Source organism: Raphanus sativus, chromosome 1 (genome assembly GCF_000801105.2).
Source record: "Raphanus sativus cultivar WK10039 chromosome 1, ASM80110v3, whole genome shotgun sequence".
NCBI lineage: Eukaryota > Viridiplantae > Streptophyta > Magnoliopsida > Brassicales > Brassicaceae > Raphanus > Raphanus sativus.
The window spans coordinates 18,044,057-18,062,192 of NC_079511.1; the positions used below are offsets into that span (position 1 = coordinate 18,044,057).

At 36.7% G+C, this 18,136-nt stretch overlaps 2 protein-coding genes and 1 long non-coding RNA gene across 3 annotated transcripts; 2 read left to right on the forward strand and 1 right to left on the reverse strand.

Annotated features, from left to right (window-relative positions):
- Nucleotides 1–7,057: 7,057 nt before the first annotated feature.
- Nucleotides 7,058–12,210, forward strand: LOC130497902 (uncharacterized). The gene is made up of 3 exons (XR_008936942.1): nucleotides 7,058–9,590; nucleotides 9,660–11,891; nucleotides 11,988–12,210. It is a non-coding gene; the product is annotated as an uncharacterized LOC130497902 (long non-coding RNA).
- Nucleotides 12,211–12,305: 95 nt separating this feature from the next.
- LOC108829518 (uncharacterized) lies at nucleotides 12,306–14,053 on the forward strand. The gene is made up of 4 exons (XM_018603161.2): nucleotides 12,306–12,613; nucleotides 12,712–13,196; nucleotides 13,267–13,360; nucleotides 13,427–14,053. Exons 1-4 carry the CDS (start codon nucleotides 12,353–12,355, stop codon nucleotides 14,051–14,053), a joined length of 1,467 nt encoding a protein of 488 aa, XP_018458663.2. The 5' UTR covers nucleotides 12,306–12,352.
- Nucleotides 14,054–14,762: 709 nt separating this feature from the next.
- Nucleotides 14,763–16,141, reverse strand: LOC108829517 (uncharacterized). Its single transcript, XM_018603160.1, has 3 exons — nucleotides 15,918–16,141; nucleotides 15,300–15,657; nucleotides 14,763–15,227 (listed from the first exon to the last, which is right to left on the reverse strand). The coding sequence occupies exons 1-3, from the start codon at nucleotides 16,139–16,141 to the stop codon at nucleotides 14,763–14,765; spliced, it is 1,047 nt and encodes a 348-aa protein (XP_018458662.1).
- Between the last annotated feature and the right edge of the window lie 1,995 nt (nucleotides 16,142–18,136).

The window sequence follows — 18,136 nt, forward strand, 5'->3', positions numbered from 1 at the left end:
TGTAGTTACTCTTCTTACCACTGCCAAAAAAGTTTATGTTTCCACTCTGATTTCCATATTTCTGAAATCCAGTACCTCCAATGTAGTTCACATCTTCCTCTGTATCATCTTCTCTAGCCTCTCCTTCTTCAGCTGAGCAGACTGGTTGCCCCAGAAAAGCATGTAAAGCATCTATCTTAGCACTGGATTCATTCATCTGGTTCTCCCCGATGGCTGCAACCGATTTCTTCTTGTCAGAGTCAGTGTTCTTGGTGATGTTGCTGTTGGCTAGGTTCTCAATAAGTCTCACAGCCTCTATTGGATTCATGGTGTTGAAGTTCCCCTCGCTAGCAGTATCAAGAGCCATCTGATACCTCAAGGCGTTTGCTCTGTAGAAAGTGCTTAGCAGCTGCACTTCATTGAATCCATGGTGTGGACAGTCTCGCTAGAAGAATTAAATCTGATCCACGCGTCTTTAAAAGTCTCACCAGGCTTTTGCGCAAAAGTGGCGATTTTGCTCCTTAAGTCTTCAGTGCGTGCCTCATCAAAGAAATTACACAGGAAGGCGTTTTTGATGTCGGCACAGGATGTCAGTGATCCTGTAGGTAGCTGCTTGAGCCAGTGTGAAGCTTCTCCAATCAGTGAGTATTTGAAGAGCTTGCAGAGTAGGTAGTCCTCAGGGACTCCATCCATACGAATAGCAGCTATAAGATCCTCGAACATCTCCAGATGGTCCATAGGATGCTCGTGTTATAACCCAGAGTAAGGTATTTGTGACACGAGAGAGTAGTACTGAGGCTTGAGCTCGAAGTTCGGCTTCTGAATCTCTGGAAGTCGAATAGCTGATCTGTTGGTGTAGTACTCATCAGGACGATTGTAGTCTGCCAACGATCTTGTTTAAGCTTTTCCTGTAGCCTCAGCTTCAGGCTCAGGGATTATGTTTCCCTGTGCATCTAGCTTCTCGGAACGCCCCCCCCCCCCCAAATTTGATAGTGCTCAAATTACCATGCAGAGCTTACTCCCTCAAATAAGAGGTTCAGCTGTAGTACTTAGGGATTGAATCACGAGGAGCTAGGGAACCAATGAAATCTAATCAATTAATCAATCCTAGGTGAAGTTGGTTTTAATGATGAATGTAATTAACAATTCCTAAAATGAGCAAGGTAGTTGATCTGACTAACAATATGATAGTTGTTTAAATGATAATGAAGAGTGCTAGACTTAGGGCTTTTATTCAGGAATGGAGATTATAATATCTATAAATGCCTAACAAGTTTCTTGCATGATACTATAGAACTCAGCCGCTTAACTCTCAGTGATGTCTCACTGGTTAAATAATCTAGATATCTTACCTGTTGCATTACGCATATGACCATCTTGGTCATACAGGTGTTCATTCTCGTCCTACGTGAGAATAACAATCGCAACCATGCCTCGCGGGTTAGTATCGATCGATGTACGGTGAGTAGTGTCAAACGATGTGGATCTGCGAATGGTATCGGTTGACGGTGCTGTATGAGTGTCGGTCGACGGTGCTGTATGAGTGTCGGTCAACGGTTGAACGTGAATATCAGTCGACGGTACTGCGGTTCTGTCGATCGATGCGGAGCGTAGGTCTTTGCGGATTGAACGTTCCAAGTGTGCAGGATCTTCTGAGAATAGTAGTTGATTTCCCTTATTGCTTCTGGTACGGCTGGGCATGTACCTGAAAAGACAAGAAAATTTTTAATCAGAAAGAGGGTAAAAAGAAAAACCTAAGATTGATAAAATTAAATCTAATGGCGATCAAAGCTCCCCGGCAACGGTGCCAAATTTGATAGTGCTCAAATTACCCTGTAGAGCTTACTCTCTCAAATAAGAGGTTCAGATGTAGTACTTAGGGATCGAATCACGAGGAGCTAGGGAACCAATTAAATCTAATCAATTAATCAATCCTAGGTGAAATTGGTTTTAATGATGAAATGTAAATAACAATTCCTAAATTGAGCAAGGTAGTTGCTCTGACTAACAATATGATGGTTGTTTAAATGATAATGAAGAGTGCTAGACTAAGGGCTTTTATTCAGGAATGGAAATTATAATATCTATAAATGCCTAACAAGTTGTTTGCATGATACTATAGAACTCAGCCGCTTAACTCTCAGTGATGTCTCACTGGTTAAATAATCTAGATCTCTGGCCTCAACTGGCATATGTTGACACATAAAAAGAGTCAATCGATATCCTTTAGAGATATCGAGCGATACACCTTTCGCTCGGCGATCGATTCACCTGTCGGGATATCGATCGACGGCTTCTAGATATGCCTAGGCGCGAGCCGATAATGAACACTAGATCTCAAGGAGGGCGGTTAGCTCTTCTCCAAGGAGACACTAGTTCAAACAGATAATTCAAGATATCAAAGATCCTAGTGATCTATGCTCTAGTTAGCTACTCTAGAACAAGCTTAGGGTGCAATCTATTTGATGAATATCACAACTTAGCAATTATAGTTTGGGGCTAATCTCACAAACCTATTTAAACCCTAGATCTAACAAGTAGACTACTCAGACATAGCTAAGCAATTCATAATAATAGATAGATAAAAGAATTGCATAGATAAGGAGTAGAAAACAAATGGAGTTCACATATCTCTCCAATCTCTCAAAACATATAAAACTCTAGTCTCTCTCTCACACTCTCTGCTTTGCCTCTCAAGACTTGCTTTTCTTAGACTCTTCAAAGTTTGCCGTCAAAAACACTTAGCAGGAATATTTAAACATTTCCATTAGGTTAAAAACTCGTCAGGGGCAATCTCGTAATTTGGTGAGGTCTTGGTGAAGTAGTCGGCTAAACCATTTCGTCCTTGATATCGATCGACAACACTAGATGTGTATCGATCGATTATAATCTTCTAGTACGCGGATCTTCTCAGCTACATCGATCGACAACTCAAGATGAGTATCGATCGATTCTTATCACAATGTTTACTTCCGATTTGGTCTTGAATGGTCAACTCGGGTGTATTATCTCTTGTACTCCAAAATGCTCCAAAAACATCACTTTATCATGAAACGCTCATGAACCTGAAAACATACCTAACATGCTAGAAAACACATTAGTTATATAATAAAATACTAGTATACCATGGTAGAAAATGGATGAAATACATGGTATATCAATTGTTTGCAGCAGTTGAGTTTTTTTTTTTTTTTTTTTTGACATCGAACGGCTGATCTATTACTCAAGCTTGAGGTGGTCTGGGAAACCAGATCGGAATAGAACAACCAATGTAATACAACTCCCTATAAAAGGAGTGTGCTATCGTAGCTAAAGAATCAGACGAAACATTTTCAGTACAAGGAATAAAGACAATTGAGAAATCAGAGAAATTGTTCTTCATCTTCTACAGCTCATCCAATTCGGTGGAGAAGTTTGGCCATGCTCCTGGGTCTTGAATCATTGAGATCAGATCCTGACAATCCGTACCAAAAGGCCTGGCACGTTGATAGTTGAAGCATGCATTCCATTGCCCATAATAGGGCCTGAAGCTCCGCATGAAGTGGTGAGATTCTTCTTGGTTGGTTCCTTGCTCCCAATAGTTGTATTGTTCCTCCTGCAGTCTTCCATGTCCACCCATAACCACTAAAGAGTGTGTCATGTGTCCATGAGCCATCTATCAAGCATCTCTCAGAATTCAAGTGTTGTACTGGTGGCGCCATAGTCGTGTGGTCTTCTCGTTTCTTATTCACCTCAAACCAAGAATAACATTCTGATTCAGCATGTCTGACAGTCTCCACTAGGTCTCTGTCTAATCCTCGGAATAGTTTGTCATTCCTTGCTTTCCAAATGTACCACATAATCTAAGGATATTGGTCTCTGTCCAGGTCGGGATCCTCTATATCATTTTTCCTCCAGAACAGATAGTCTATGTTCGTATAGTGACTTGAGGTAGGAAATAATGCAGGTGGAGTCGGGGTTGCTGCATTTGCCCATGTCTGTAGTGCTGGAGGGTACTCAAATAGTGCATGGTTTATCGTTTCATCTTCTGCTCCACATTTAGGACAATGATTGTCACATCGCATATCAGCAGTTGAGTTTATATGGATAAACAATTGGAGAATGTGTATTTTTATATTAAAATACATCTTAATTTTTTTAAGCTTTTGACCGAATTTAGTTCACCCAAGTAAAAAGAATTCTTTTTATTCTGAAAGTAAATTCTAAACTTTTAACAAATAATCCTATCTGAAAATATTAAGTTTACTTTTAGTTGAAAGTAGCTGAGATTTTTGATATTATGTTAATTAATAGCTGAGATTTTTGATAATCGTGCTAAGTGTTTTAGCATGAAAAACATTCTTATTGTCACAAAAAGCGTTTTATAGCCAGAAGTACATCTATGCTGAAAGAATATAATTACATTGCAGATAATTTTCTTAGTAATCATGGACTTGGAAACAAAATTTGTAGCCCTTGTTTTTTGCTTTTCTTCTCCTATCGCTTGGATCCAGAGAAGCTAAATTCTGATATATATGCTTGTCAGTGCGTTTCACTGTTGTCGGACACAGAGTATCCCCGTTTTTGCTTCCCTATGCCCCAAAAAACATTACTTTATCATGAAACGCTCATGAACCTTAAAACATACCTAACATGCTAGAAAACACATTAGTTATATAATAAAATACTAGTATACCATGGTAGAAAATGGATAAAATATATGGTATATCAATTATTTGCAGCAGTTGAGTTTATATGGATAAACAATTGGAGAATGTGTATTTTTATATTAAAATACATCTTTGTTTTTTTAAGCTTTTGACCGAGTTTAGTTCACCCAAGTAAAATGAATTCTTTTTATTCTGAAAGTAAATTCTAAACTTTTAACAAATAATCCTATCTGAAAATATTAAGTTTACTTTTAGTTGAAAGTAGCTGAAATTTTTGATATTATGTTAATTAATAGCTGAGATTTTTGATAATCGTGCTAAGTGTTTTAGCATGAAAAACATTCTTATTGTCCCAAAAAGCGTTTTATAGCCAGAAGTACATCTATCCTGAAAGAATATAATTACATTGCAGATAATTTTCTTAGTAATCATGGACTTGGAAACCAAATTTGTAGCCCTTGTTTTTGCTTTTCTTCTCCTATCGCTTGGATCCAGAGAAGCTAAATTCTGATATATATGCTTGTCAGTGCGTTTCACTGTTGTCGGACACAGAGTATCCCCGTTTTTGCTTCCCTATGCCTCCAAAACATCACTTTATCATGAAACGCTCATGAACCTGAAAACATACCTAACATGCTAGAAAACACATTAGTTATATAATAAAATACTAGTATATCATGGTAGAAAATGGATGAAATACATGGTATATCAATTGTTTACAGCAGTTGAGTTTATATGGATAAACAATTGGAGAATGTATATTTTTATATTAAAATACATCTTTAGTTTTTTAAGCTTTTGACCGAGTTTAGTTTACCCAAGTAAAATGAATTCTTTTTATTCTGAAAGTAAATTCTAAACTTTTAACAAATAATCTTATCTGAAAATATTAAGTTTACTTTTAGTTGAAAGTAACTGAGATTTTTGATATTATATTAATTAATAGCTGAGATTTTTGATAATCGTGCTAAGTGTTTTAGCATGAAAAACATTCTTATTGTCACAAAAAGCGTTTTATAGCCAGAAGTACATCTATGTTTTTTTTTTTTTTTTTTTTTTTTTTGATAATCCAGGAGTTCCCCGCTTCGCGGGTCATTCCCCTGGGCCCGGTCAGGCAGCGGTCCACTTCACCCGGGAAGGCTGAAGCATCTATGCTGAAAGAATATAATTACATTGCAGATAATTTTCTTAGTAATCATGGACTTGGAAACCAAATTTGTAGCCCTTTTTTTTTCCTTTTCTTCTCCTATCGCTTGGATCCAGAGAAGCTAAATTCTGATATATATGCTTGTCAGTGCATTTCACTGTTGTCGGACACAGAGTATCCCCGTTTTTGCTTCCCTATGCCTTTTTACATTATTTGTTCCCCCCCCCCCCCCCCAAATGCTATAAAAACGAAACTTGGAAAGAATATTATCCATGATCATCGTGAGTGTAAATGCGAGAAGAGTTTGAGATGATATCGACGAAACTAGACGAGAATATTGAGAAGCTAATGGTGAGCAGGCCTTGAGCTAACTTGGTCCAAACGTCCGTTGAGTAGCTGCAGAGAAAAACAGGTGATCTCGAGACTCGTGGGGATCATTACAGAGGACATGTTGCAGTAGTTCCCGAGTTATAAATTAACATTCTATCTTCGCAGAGAATATATTCTTAGTTGCGAACCAAGTGCATAATACATATTTTTGTGTTGAACATGAAAATCAGATGCCCTTCAACCAGAAGATTCCAGGTGTTCTTTGTACTGAAACTTGTTTTGAAAATATCATCCTTATGCCTCCATAAGTTGATTTGTTTTTATTTTTGCATATCTAAATTATTTATATAGTTCATCAGATTTATATTATGATTAAATCAAATTTAAGATATATAATAAATAAATAAATATTTTTTTTGGAATATTGTTATTCACTTAGAATTTTGCTTAACAGATAAAAATATTTATAAAATAATTAATATTTTAAATATACAATATAACATAATAAATATAATAATTTGTAAATAAGAAAAGAAAATTACTTATTAACATATGATATTGTAATTTAATTAGATGTTTTGTCCACATATGCAGCATAATCATTTTACGAATATTTATTAATTTAAATATTACTAATTTAAATGTTCTCAGAAAGTTTAAATAAAACATCAAATTATTTATAGATAACAATTTTCATCAAAATATATATGTTTGTGACTAAGTCGAATTTTGTAAACACTCACATATTAAAAATAATTTTAAATATATATTTATAAAAAATTGTTTAATTAATATTTGATTGAGAAATGTTTTTATCTTAATTCTTAAATTTTATAGAAAAATATTATTTCCAATTAACAATAATATATATACATATGTATGTATGTATATATATATATATAATAATTATCTTATTTTCAAAATTATGATATACAATAAATAAATAATTTTACCAATGTTTTGTAAATGTTTAGGAAATCTCTTGTATTTTAAAATATTTATCTTTTTTCTTTGCAATTGTATGTTTCTCATACAACATGTATCGAGTATTAATTTGGTAGAACATATAAACATGAGCTTATATGACAACACTTATTATCAAAATTTACAATTGTTGGAAAACATAGTTTAAAAAAACTAAACACTAATAAATTAAAATAATTGTATATGCTATCTACGAGTTTATATTAACAAAATCCAACAATATATAACTTCTTAATATCAAATCTATTTATATAAAGTAGTGTTTTCTCTCCTGTGAGAGAGACACGTCACTAAGCACACATGTCATGCTATTAACGATTTACGATCGTTTCTTTTGGGCTGCTATCTAGGCTTCATAATTATTAGTTCATGTTGTATTCTGTAAAGTGCTCGGTCCCCTATAGGAGCCTCCGCCATCAACGTACATTCCTTCATCGAAAGTTCGGAACCCTACTCTGTTCATCTTCCTAATTGCAATAAACTGAAAACTTTTAGTGGTTTCTTTTTTGAAACTGAAACATTTAGTAGTTGCGCTCCCTCATTTACTGCCTTCGCAAAAAATTCAAACTATAAAAAGCTCTGTTCAAAATTGTGCTAGGTGCTAGTCGGGCAGTGACCTCGGGCCTAGCGAGTTACCAAAAAATCGGGGATTAAGCGGGATATACGCGGGGATTAGTTTTTTATTTTTTTTAGTTTTATTTCAAACTAAAATTAAAATATAATGTAAACATACATTATAATGTGATAGTTTCTGTGTACTGAAATTATCAATAACTAACTTTAATAAAATCAGTTGTTAAATATAAATATATTAATTATGGATCAGGTTTTGTACTTTTATTATATTTACATGCGTATATATATTATCATTTTCGACTCATTACCAAGGGTTTGCTGTCTCCTAGTGGTCCAGACCATGTAATTATTTTCGCATTATTATATTCTAGAAGGAAGAAAGTCCCACATCGGTTACACAAAGGAAAAGGGGGTGAAATGTTACTCTATATATACTTGTCTCCTCGCTTGGTAATAGATAAGATAAGATATGGGCTTTCTGTTAAACCCAAAATATCTTACAGTTTAATTATTGGGCCGAATAATCACCGATTAGTCGGTTAATGGGCCGATTAATTGAAATCTGGGCCGATTAATTGGCTCTCGGTTTTATTGCCCGGTTTGGGCAAAATCGCGGCGGAGAAGGTCCGGGTAGCGCCTAGTCGGGCGCCTATGCGGCTGGGCGCCCGCGTTTTAGAACAGGGATAAAAAGTATGCTTGACCCGTGAAATGCATTAGTTCTTTCTTCACATTCATCAGCTTTCTAAGAAATCAAAGTCGATAATGGCTAATTCTTCTGTCTTCCTCGCCGATTTGAAGGCTAGCCGCTGCACCTCCACCACCGAGGTCCGTTTGTTTAGGTTCTGGGAAGCTAGGAATATTAAGCGTGCCAGCGAGGGTCGACATGCTCTTCCTGGACGCAAGGTAAATCGGCTTGACTATGTAGTTTTTTTTGTTTCTTAATCCTTCCTCGCGTTGTTGGTGTTTTGGTTATGAAACTTTCAAATCTAATAGTAGTTCTTCACTAGAGATCATTTTGTTCATGTATTCGTAATCAAAATAGTTTTCTTTTTCTTTTTTGTTTTTAGTCCTTTCTCGCTTTGTTGGTGTTTTGATTATCAAACTTTTAAATCTAATAGCTCTTCACCGGATATCAATACGTTCATGTCTTTGTTATTCTCCAGAAGTTTTGTTACTTTCAAATATTTGGGATATGATCATTGTTGTGATTGTTGATTCTGTTTCACTTTGCCGTATAAGGAGATCTGCTTATGTTTTTGATTATAAAAAACGTTAACAAACGTTTTAGTTCATGGTTAATGATTAAAAACGATAGTGAGAACAAGAATGATATGACAAAGAAAAGTGGACGTTGAAGGTTTCCTCTCAGCACAAGCTGCCATAGATGTGATTAAAGACTCCATGTAAGTTTGTTTTCTCCAAAACACCAGTGTATTTTTCCTGTTTACTCTGTTACCTTAGTCACAGCAAACAATAGTCCTGTCCTTTTGGTTTACGCCGGAACCAGCAGGAGTGTCTGAAAATTGCAATGCCACGGAAGGAAATTTAACGGCACGGAAATTTTAAATGGACGCTAATAAATTGCCGAAAGAATAAAATATAGGACTTAGCTGACGCCAAAAAATTCAGCGTCCCTTTTCTTCCTCGCGATCAGCCGCAGCGTCAAGAGAAACAGGCTGGCGGTGTTTCATGAGTGATGCGCTGGGTTGTGTTTTGCGGTGGTTATAATTAATTTTTCAGACGCTGCCGCCGGTTTTGGAGTTAACCAAAAGAACAGGGCTAATGTAGTGTTTTTATGTAAACGCAGGGATCTCTACGCATCTTACATCAAAGCTGTCTTGCAGCGTTAGTGAACATACCGGTCGAATCCGTTCCTCCAGGTTTGCGTTGATTCCTTCTCCGGGTCGCTGGAGAACAAACTCACTGTGAGTGGATCAGTCTCACCGTTCTGATAACATCCTGTTTTTGAATTGGATTAAAGCCACTTCTTTCAGATTCTAGGTTTTATGTTGAGACCCGAACGATCTTTGTCAACCGGTGAATGAATGGAATCGGCAAGCTGGAATCCTGACGCCGTTGTTTCTATAATCGTCCTAAACACATCTCTAATTGTACTTGAAACAACACCTCTAACAAATGACTGGTGAGTGTATATGGGAGGATTTTGGATGGGTTTTGTTAGATAGACTGAAAGATGTCTCTGCAGAGAATAATCAATATTCTAAGGCAAGAAACATGGAAGGGTAATATAGAACGGGGAATATCCGAAGGATTCTTTTACATGCGTTTGGGGAAGACGCATCACCAAAAGTGAGGATCTGCGGGAAAATGAATGCCAAGGTTTTAAGGAAGAAGTCGTGAGAAAGAAAGAGAAGTGTATTATGCTTAGTGGATGTCCGACTGATCAGACTTCAGAGTACGCACGAAGGGGCAAGTCTATTGAACATCCCTGATTCTATACATATCATACTTGGTGAGAAAATAAGTTAAGAAGATCACAAACAAGTAACTGTTTTAAGGTGTGAGAGAGCTTCTTGAGTATGAATGTTATGATAACCAAACTGGGTTGTATTGCAACGATACTAATGTGGTTGCTCCAATCATATGTTGAACTGAATTTCCAGATTTAGTTACTTCAAAGTATTCTGGAGTTTGTTGTTGACTCAGTTTCGAGAGCTTTGATTTCATTTGAAATGATTTGAGAAATTAGTTGGAATGACATACAATTTACTAGAAATTACTAGAGTAACACACCAAAAAAAAAAAGGCTTCATCTGGACTCAAATGCCCCGTCGGTAAAAAAATATCAATTAAGGTAAAATTCCCATTCCTATTACTTGACCAAAAAATGGTGAAATCTCTTTTAAAAAAAACCAACCACGATATCTTTCTCTTCTGTAACTCCAAGAACCCTAAATCCCAAAATTGTGAAATCCTCAAACTCTTGACTCTCTTTAGTTTTCATCATGATTTCTCATCGATTTCGTCATCTCCGCACCCTAATCAACCACTAAAACCTTCGATTCACATAGGAGAAGTGAACCCGAAACCCAATCGACGAACCCTAAACCCCCTTTCTAAAATTTTCAGCTGCGTGAATCTTAAGGCTTTCATCACTTACAAACTCCTCTCCACATCAATCAGTTTAATCCACCTATTTTTTCCACCAAAGGTTAGTCTCTGTCAAACGATTTTTAATATTCAGTATCAAATGAATTTAATTTTCACACGACACAGAGTAGATAGAAGTGTTTTTCGTTTGTACATTTGTTGATATCAGTTGGGTATCGTCTGGGTCTGGGTCTTGGTCGTTTTTCTTCACTCTTGGTTTGTAATACTTACTACATCTAACATTTCTTTTCAGACGGATGACTACATCAAACAGTGGAAAAAGATATCCAGCAAGACTTTATGAAGAGGGGAAATCTCCATTACAGCATCGAAGCATGAATCATAACTGTCACTTGGCTAATTTGCAGATGGTGAAAGAAGAAATTGGTTTAGATGCGTGGGAATCTATTAAAACATCATCTGTTGGAGTTATTCTGAAGCTGAAAGAGCTGAATTATACATGGTCAGCCAAGGCGGTTCACCATTTACTTACAAACCAATTGGTGGTTAATAATATCCATGAGATATGGAGTGCTATAGAAGGTCAGGCAATAAGGTTTTCGCTATATGAGTTTGGTGATATTACAAGTTTAAATTGCAAGCCTTTCAACATAAATGAAGAGGTGGAGATTGATCATAAACCATTTTGGGAAAAGCTTGGTGTTTCTCCTTCACATGGTCCTATGCTTTCTGAGTTGCGGTTGTTGTTCACTAAAGTTAGGAATTGGACATTTGAGGAGAGAAGAATGTTTGGTTTACTATGTGTCTTGTCTGTTGGAGTACTTGGCATCTCTCCAGGCAGTAGAATTCCTTTGGATCAAGCAAAGAGAGTCCTAGACATAGAAGCATTTGATAGATACCCTTGGGGGCGTGTGGGATTTTCTAGCCTGGTAAATTCAGTGAAAATTGTTTCATATGAAGAAAGGAACAAGTATACACTTCGCGGATGCGTGCATGCTCTCCTCATCTGGTTGTATGAGTCGATACCTGGTATTGGACATGAATATGGGAATCATATTGAGGGTAACCAAGTTCCTCTTCTCTCTTGGTCTGGATCTCGTGGCCGTATAAACTGGGATTAGTTTTATATCAAGGAGAAAAGTCTCCATCAGAAGGTTAATTTTTTTTTCTTACCTATTTTTAATTTTATTAAAAAGTGATAATTTGACATATAAAAATACTAACATATATTTACATCATTTGATTGGTAGGTAAGAGTCAGACATCTCATTGAGAAGCCAGAAGCTGAGATATATCCTCAATGGCCAGAGGACAAGGTTGATGATGATCTTCACAACTTGATCACAGACATTCTACATGGTGAGCTTGATGATACATATTGGAACTTGAACTCACGTACTGCACCAGTACCAAACAAAGAGAAAAAGAAATTGGTGAGTGAAGAAGAGTGTATGAAGAAAAAAATGCCAAAAGAGAGGACATCCACTGTGAGTATATAAGCTTTTTGTTATACATATATGTTTGACGAGTATTGCTGAATTTGTTTACTGTGTTGTAGCATGCTTGCGGATCCAGCCTTAACTCAACTCGAGATGATACATTCCAGCTTGGCCTAATGAAAGCAATGAACACGTTAACTGAAAAGGTTGGAAGTATGGACACAGTTATTGTCGAGAAGGTGTTGACTGCAGTAGACGCATCTGTTGATGAAAAAATAAATGGCAGGATTGGTGAAGCTGAGCTGGTATTTACAAAGAAAATCTCCACTTTACAAGAAGAGATTGCTCAACTTAGAGAGCAAATGCAAGCTTCTGCCCCTAAAAATGATGCACACTACAATGTGAACCATGAAGATGAAGTCAACAGCAACGACCCGGTTAGTTATTTGCTTCCTTTAACTTGTATGTCTATTTCATTTTAAAATAACTTACTCTTGAAATTTTACTTTATATTGTTTTTACATGCTGAAATTAGTCATGGATGGTCCAAGACAAAGCATCATCACAAATGAATGGGGCAGTACAATGTGTGAGTAGAAAGAAAGCCAAAAAATCCGAGGTCAAGCTAATATCTCCTAATCTACTTGACACTGGTGGTGAGAAGGTTGTTGGAACAACACAAGTAAAAAAACCAGCTAGAGGATTGAAAAATGTAAAGAAAGAGAAGGTTGAAGTTCCACAACTTAGGGATTCTGGTGGAACATGGTCTGATTTAGAAGACAAGGAAAAATATGGTAAACTAGGTGCAATGTTAGACCAGTTGGCGGCATCAGTCTTCGATGGACCTTTGCAAAAACGCAAGCCACAACTGACAAAGACTCAAGTGTATCCATATGTAGGTAACTCAACTGTGAAGAGAATCATACCAGGTGATTATGTCTCTAAAGCCCACTATGATCCTTTAGCTAAAGTTGCTGAGATAAAATTCAAGAAACTACTGGATTATCTACGAAATCTCTCGTAAGTGTCTAATTTCTCTTAATAATTCATTACTGTTAAACTAACTTGAACTTGTTTTTATTCATTTCAGTGGTGATAACGATGTAGACACTCAGTTCTATATGAAGCTAATAACGCCAAGAAATGACTGGAAAACATATAATGAAGGGTGGATAACAGATTCTGTAAGTGTCTTGATTTTTTCTTGTATCAACATGGATCAGGGTGGCTAACACACTCATTTTTTTCAGCATATGGCATCTGCAATGCTTATGTTCCATAAAAGAAATATGAGGAAGCCTTCACCATACTGTTCAGATAGGAAAGCTTTTCTTGAACACTGGTTTGTGAAGATGTGGGTCAGAGACTACAAGAATTACGATCCTAAGACGTGGGAGTTCTCAGAAATTTACAAGAAGGTCTTCAATGGCAATTACCCTTCTGAATTTTCTAACAACAGAAAATGGCTCAAGGATGTGGATACACTGTTTTTTTGCCACTTGATAAATGGTGACCACTGGGTCGCTTTAGAAGTGGATCTTCAGAAGAAAATAATCCATGTTTACGACAGCATACTGACAGTTGTCCCAAAAATCACGGATCTTCAAGAAGAGTGTCGTCCTTTCACGAAGATGATTCCTTTACTTCTGAATGAAATGGTTCCAGGAAGGAAGAAGAGTACCCAGCAGTTCAGGATTTTAAGGCTTAGTAAAAGTGTGCCTCAGAATAAACTCCCTGGTGATTGTGGTGTTTACGCTCTGAAGTATATAGAGTGTAAGGCGATTGGCTGCGGTTTTGAAGGACTATCTGACCAGTGCATTCTGGCAATGCGTATTAAGTTAGCTGCTGAGATCTATGATGAGGTTTCGGGTCTGTAACATTTTCATGTTTTTAGGATATGGAGCATTTTATGTTTCTGATATGTCGTATTTCTATGGTTTGAACGTTATGGATATGTAGTATTTTCTCTGTTTTCTGATCAAACAGGCTTCTAATTTGCTTTGTTTTCTGATTTGCTCTGTTTTCTGACCAAACACGCTTCTGATCATGGAGTGAATGAGTTGCTTTTGATCAAACGCGCTTCTGGTTTAGTTTCAAAACTCTTGCTGTTTTGTGGCTACGGAATAATATTATGTTGATGCAAGTAAGAACATAAGTTGTGTCGTGGTCTGTTGGTATTTGGGTGTTTTTCCCCCATCACTTAACCCGGGTTCAATCCCAGCATAGAGCTTTTTTCTTTGCATATGTTAATTCATTAATGGCATAATGGTAAATAATTTCATCTTCTTCCCATCAATTTTAGGGTTACGAAGTCTGCAGATTTTTGTGATTCTCAGATCAAAATCGTGAAAATAAGGTGGTAAACGAACTCGTTTCACTTGATTTGATCACTATTTGTCGATTTTCTATCGATTTTAGGCCGAGACATCGAATTAGTGGTTTTCAGGAAAAAAAAATTGGATTTTCATGTAAAACAGAGTAAAACAGAGCACATATTGTCTACTCAGAATCCCATAAAACATAAGTTAAATTGTCCAACCAAAAACGATAGCAAATTGTCTAAGGAAAAAACAAATGACGCATTCTCTAACCAACAGGACAAGTTTTGCAATTGTGACCACCTTGATTACAAATCGAACATTTATGCTGCTTTCTTGGTTGTTTCTTATTTTCACCTTTCTCAAGCCAAGACTTCATTCTTGAATTTTTGGGTCTCCCTGGTGGTTGGCGAACCTCAGGAGGCAAACAAATTATTCCTGCGACATTATCAGGGACTGATGTATCAGCATCTCTCGGCATTACTACCGCGGAGTAAGCGTTGTACAGATAGTTTGTACAATAGTATGGATGACACAATGAAATGATTGATAACTTTCTCGCCTCAGCTGCTGCAATTGCGTGCACGCAAGGTAGCTTTTCTATGTCAAATCTGCGACATGAACAACTTCGCTCTGTCACGTTCACTACGTGGGTAGATGAGACACCTGACACCTGATATTGGTGAATATCTATCTGTTGCACGCTCAGTGTCTTAACATAAGGTACACGGCCCTACAAAAGTATGTCTCAAATGTTAGTATTGTGTTCACCAAATATTCATGTGTAAGAGAAAATCAGGTTTACCTCTAAAAGCTTTTCTACTCCACGAGTCAGAGTTGTTTTCATTGAATTTGCATCAATCTTTCGTGCCGAAAACCAGCGAGTCATCATTTGCCTTATTGCTTCTATAAGTTCTACAACCGGCAAACTCCGTGCATCTGAAAGAACTCTATTGATAGATTCAGCTATGTTGGTCGTAGTCAAATTGTACCTATCACCAGGGAAATGAGCTCTCGCCCACTTCAGTACATCTGCTTTCTGCAAATAACCATGCAATGCTGGGTGCAAGGCTTTGATCTCATCGAATATGGTCTCAAAATCCGAAAGTCTGTATGAATTAGCTGCCTTTTTCACCAAGCCAAACAACTCGCGACCTCTAAACCTATTCAAGACATTCTTATACAAGTGATAAGTGCAAACTCCACGGCTGGCAGTTGGATATACATGGACTAACGCATTTCTAATTGATTTGTGCCTATCAGAAATAATAGGAAGTCTTTCGTCATCTGGAATCACACAGCTGAGTTGTCTGAAAAACCACTTCCACGATTCGTCGTTTTCAGTATCGACTATCGCAAATGCTATTGGAAATATTTGGAAGTTGCCATCCTGTGCTGATGCAATTAGTAGAGTCCCTTGTACTTTCCTTGCAAGAATGTGCCATCGACAACAACGACCTTCCTCATGAATGGAAAACCCTTGATGCTAGCACCAAATGCGATGAAAAGATACTTGAATCTGTCACTAGAATCTACTACAAGGCGAGTGAATGTCCCTGGATTTGCTTCTTTAATCATATGCAAATAGACTGGTAAATCTTGGTAGCCACTCTCTGCAGATCCCCTAACCAATTCTCTTGCGCACATCAGTGTTCAATGAGCTTTCCAGTAGTCCATCTATCATTTAAAATAGTAAGCAACCGTTAGAAATAAATTAAATTTTGAGTACACAAGTAAATGAAATAAACCTTTATTCCAAAGCACTTGTTAAGGGACTGCTTCACATGACTTGGCAAAACGGTTGGCTCCACTCCACCAATGAAATCAGTGTATAAAGATCCAAGAATATCTGGTGTTGCTTGTCTGCAACGAGCTGATCTCTCTGTAATTGAACAAGTATGATCTGAAACATAGACCCGTACAGTAAAGCGAGGAGTATCACTTGTCGGTGATGCTCTTAACCTCCAACTACAGCCTTGAACCCAACATTTTACGATTAACAGATCCGGTGTTGAGTATTCGACATCGTAATCAAACTGTTGCACTATCGTCAACATCTTAAGTCGTGTTTTTAAAGCAGACTTGGACTCAAAACTTTGGCCAACAAAAATATTTAGTGAATTCAGTTGTTGCTGCCTAACATGTGGAGTCACAGCCTTAGCCTTTTTCGATTTGCTTGCTATCCCCACCTTTGGCTTAACATGTGGAGTCACTTTCCCATCTCTGTATCTACTTCTGGAACTAATCCATAGGCTATAAAGTTTTCATCATCTGATGCCGCACCATCTGAATCATCGCAATAGTCAAACCGTTCTCTGTCAGTGTCTGAGTCTTCATCATGATTACAACCCGACTGGTTGATCTGTTTCATCGTCTTTATGTTGTCTCTAAAAGTGACCTCTACGCATAGACGGATTTTGTCAGATTGTAGAAGACGGAAGAAACTTTGTAGCTGTCGAAAATTCCCAATTTTAACTGGGGGTGTGTCACGAGTTAGCTTCATCAAGCTCTTCCTGCCAAGCATGTAACTCAATTCGATATTAACATGTCTCTTATCTAATCTGTAGTCTTCATAAACCATGTTGATCATATCTTCAAACCTTGTCTTATCACTGACTGGAATTACTTTGCTTCCTCTTCTGCTATCAACGTGAAACATCCACTTACCACTGCCTACAAACGGCTATAACCTCCTCCATCAATTTTTCTTGAGATTAACGTGAAATAGCCACTTGTCCAAAGAACGTGATTGGAAGAAGAGGAAGAAGAATGTTTACGGCAAAAACCTAGGTTTTAATAACTTATTGCAGTTATGGTCGAAATTTTGGTTTAATTAGAGCAAACCGGAATCTGTTTATTCTAATTAGTTAACCAATTAATTTTATTAACCGATTCTGGATCAAAAAGTCTGCCATCTCTTGAAAGCCTGTCGTAACTAGATTAAAGTTTGCCATCTTTTAAAAGCTGCTGTAACTAAAATAAGTCTGTGATCACATAGTTGTGTTATTATAACGTCGACAATGAAGCATACTTATTCTGAAAGTTTGTTGTTTGTAAATGTAGAAAGTATAAGTATGCCATAACATGAAAACAAAAATCTGCCAAATTTTAAAAAGTCTACGAGATAAATCTGTATGCTAGTACAAAATTTTCGACATATTAGAAAATCTGCTGTTATAGGATAAAAATCTGCCACTAAAAGTCTGCCAACGTAAAATAAATCTGCGAGTGCAATCAAATCTGCCATCATGTGAGATATACTTTTTCTGAAAGTATGTGATGATATTAAGTTTGCGATACTAAGTCTTCGGTAAAAAATAAATCTGCGACGGTTTATTAAATCTGCCATCAAGTATTGCAGTTTTTTCACAGCAGATTTATTTTACTGTTTCGTTAAAAAAAAAGAAAAATTTGATGACATGCAGTAAAAAAAAAAACTGTAATTTTTTTTTAACAAAGAAAATAAGGGTAGTTTAGGCATAAAAAACATTCTAGTAAATTAAAAAAATTCTATGTTATTCTAGTAATAATAACATAATTTCACGTTATTTTAGTAATCTTCCCGTTTATTTTTGGTTTATTTCATTTTAACAGAATTTCTTTCGAACTAGCTTGGAACTAATTTTATTTTCGTTCAGACTC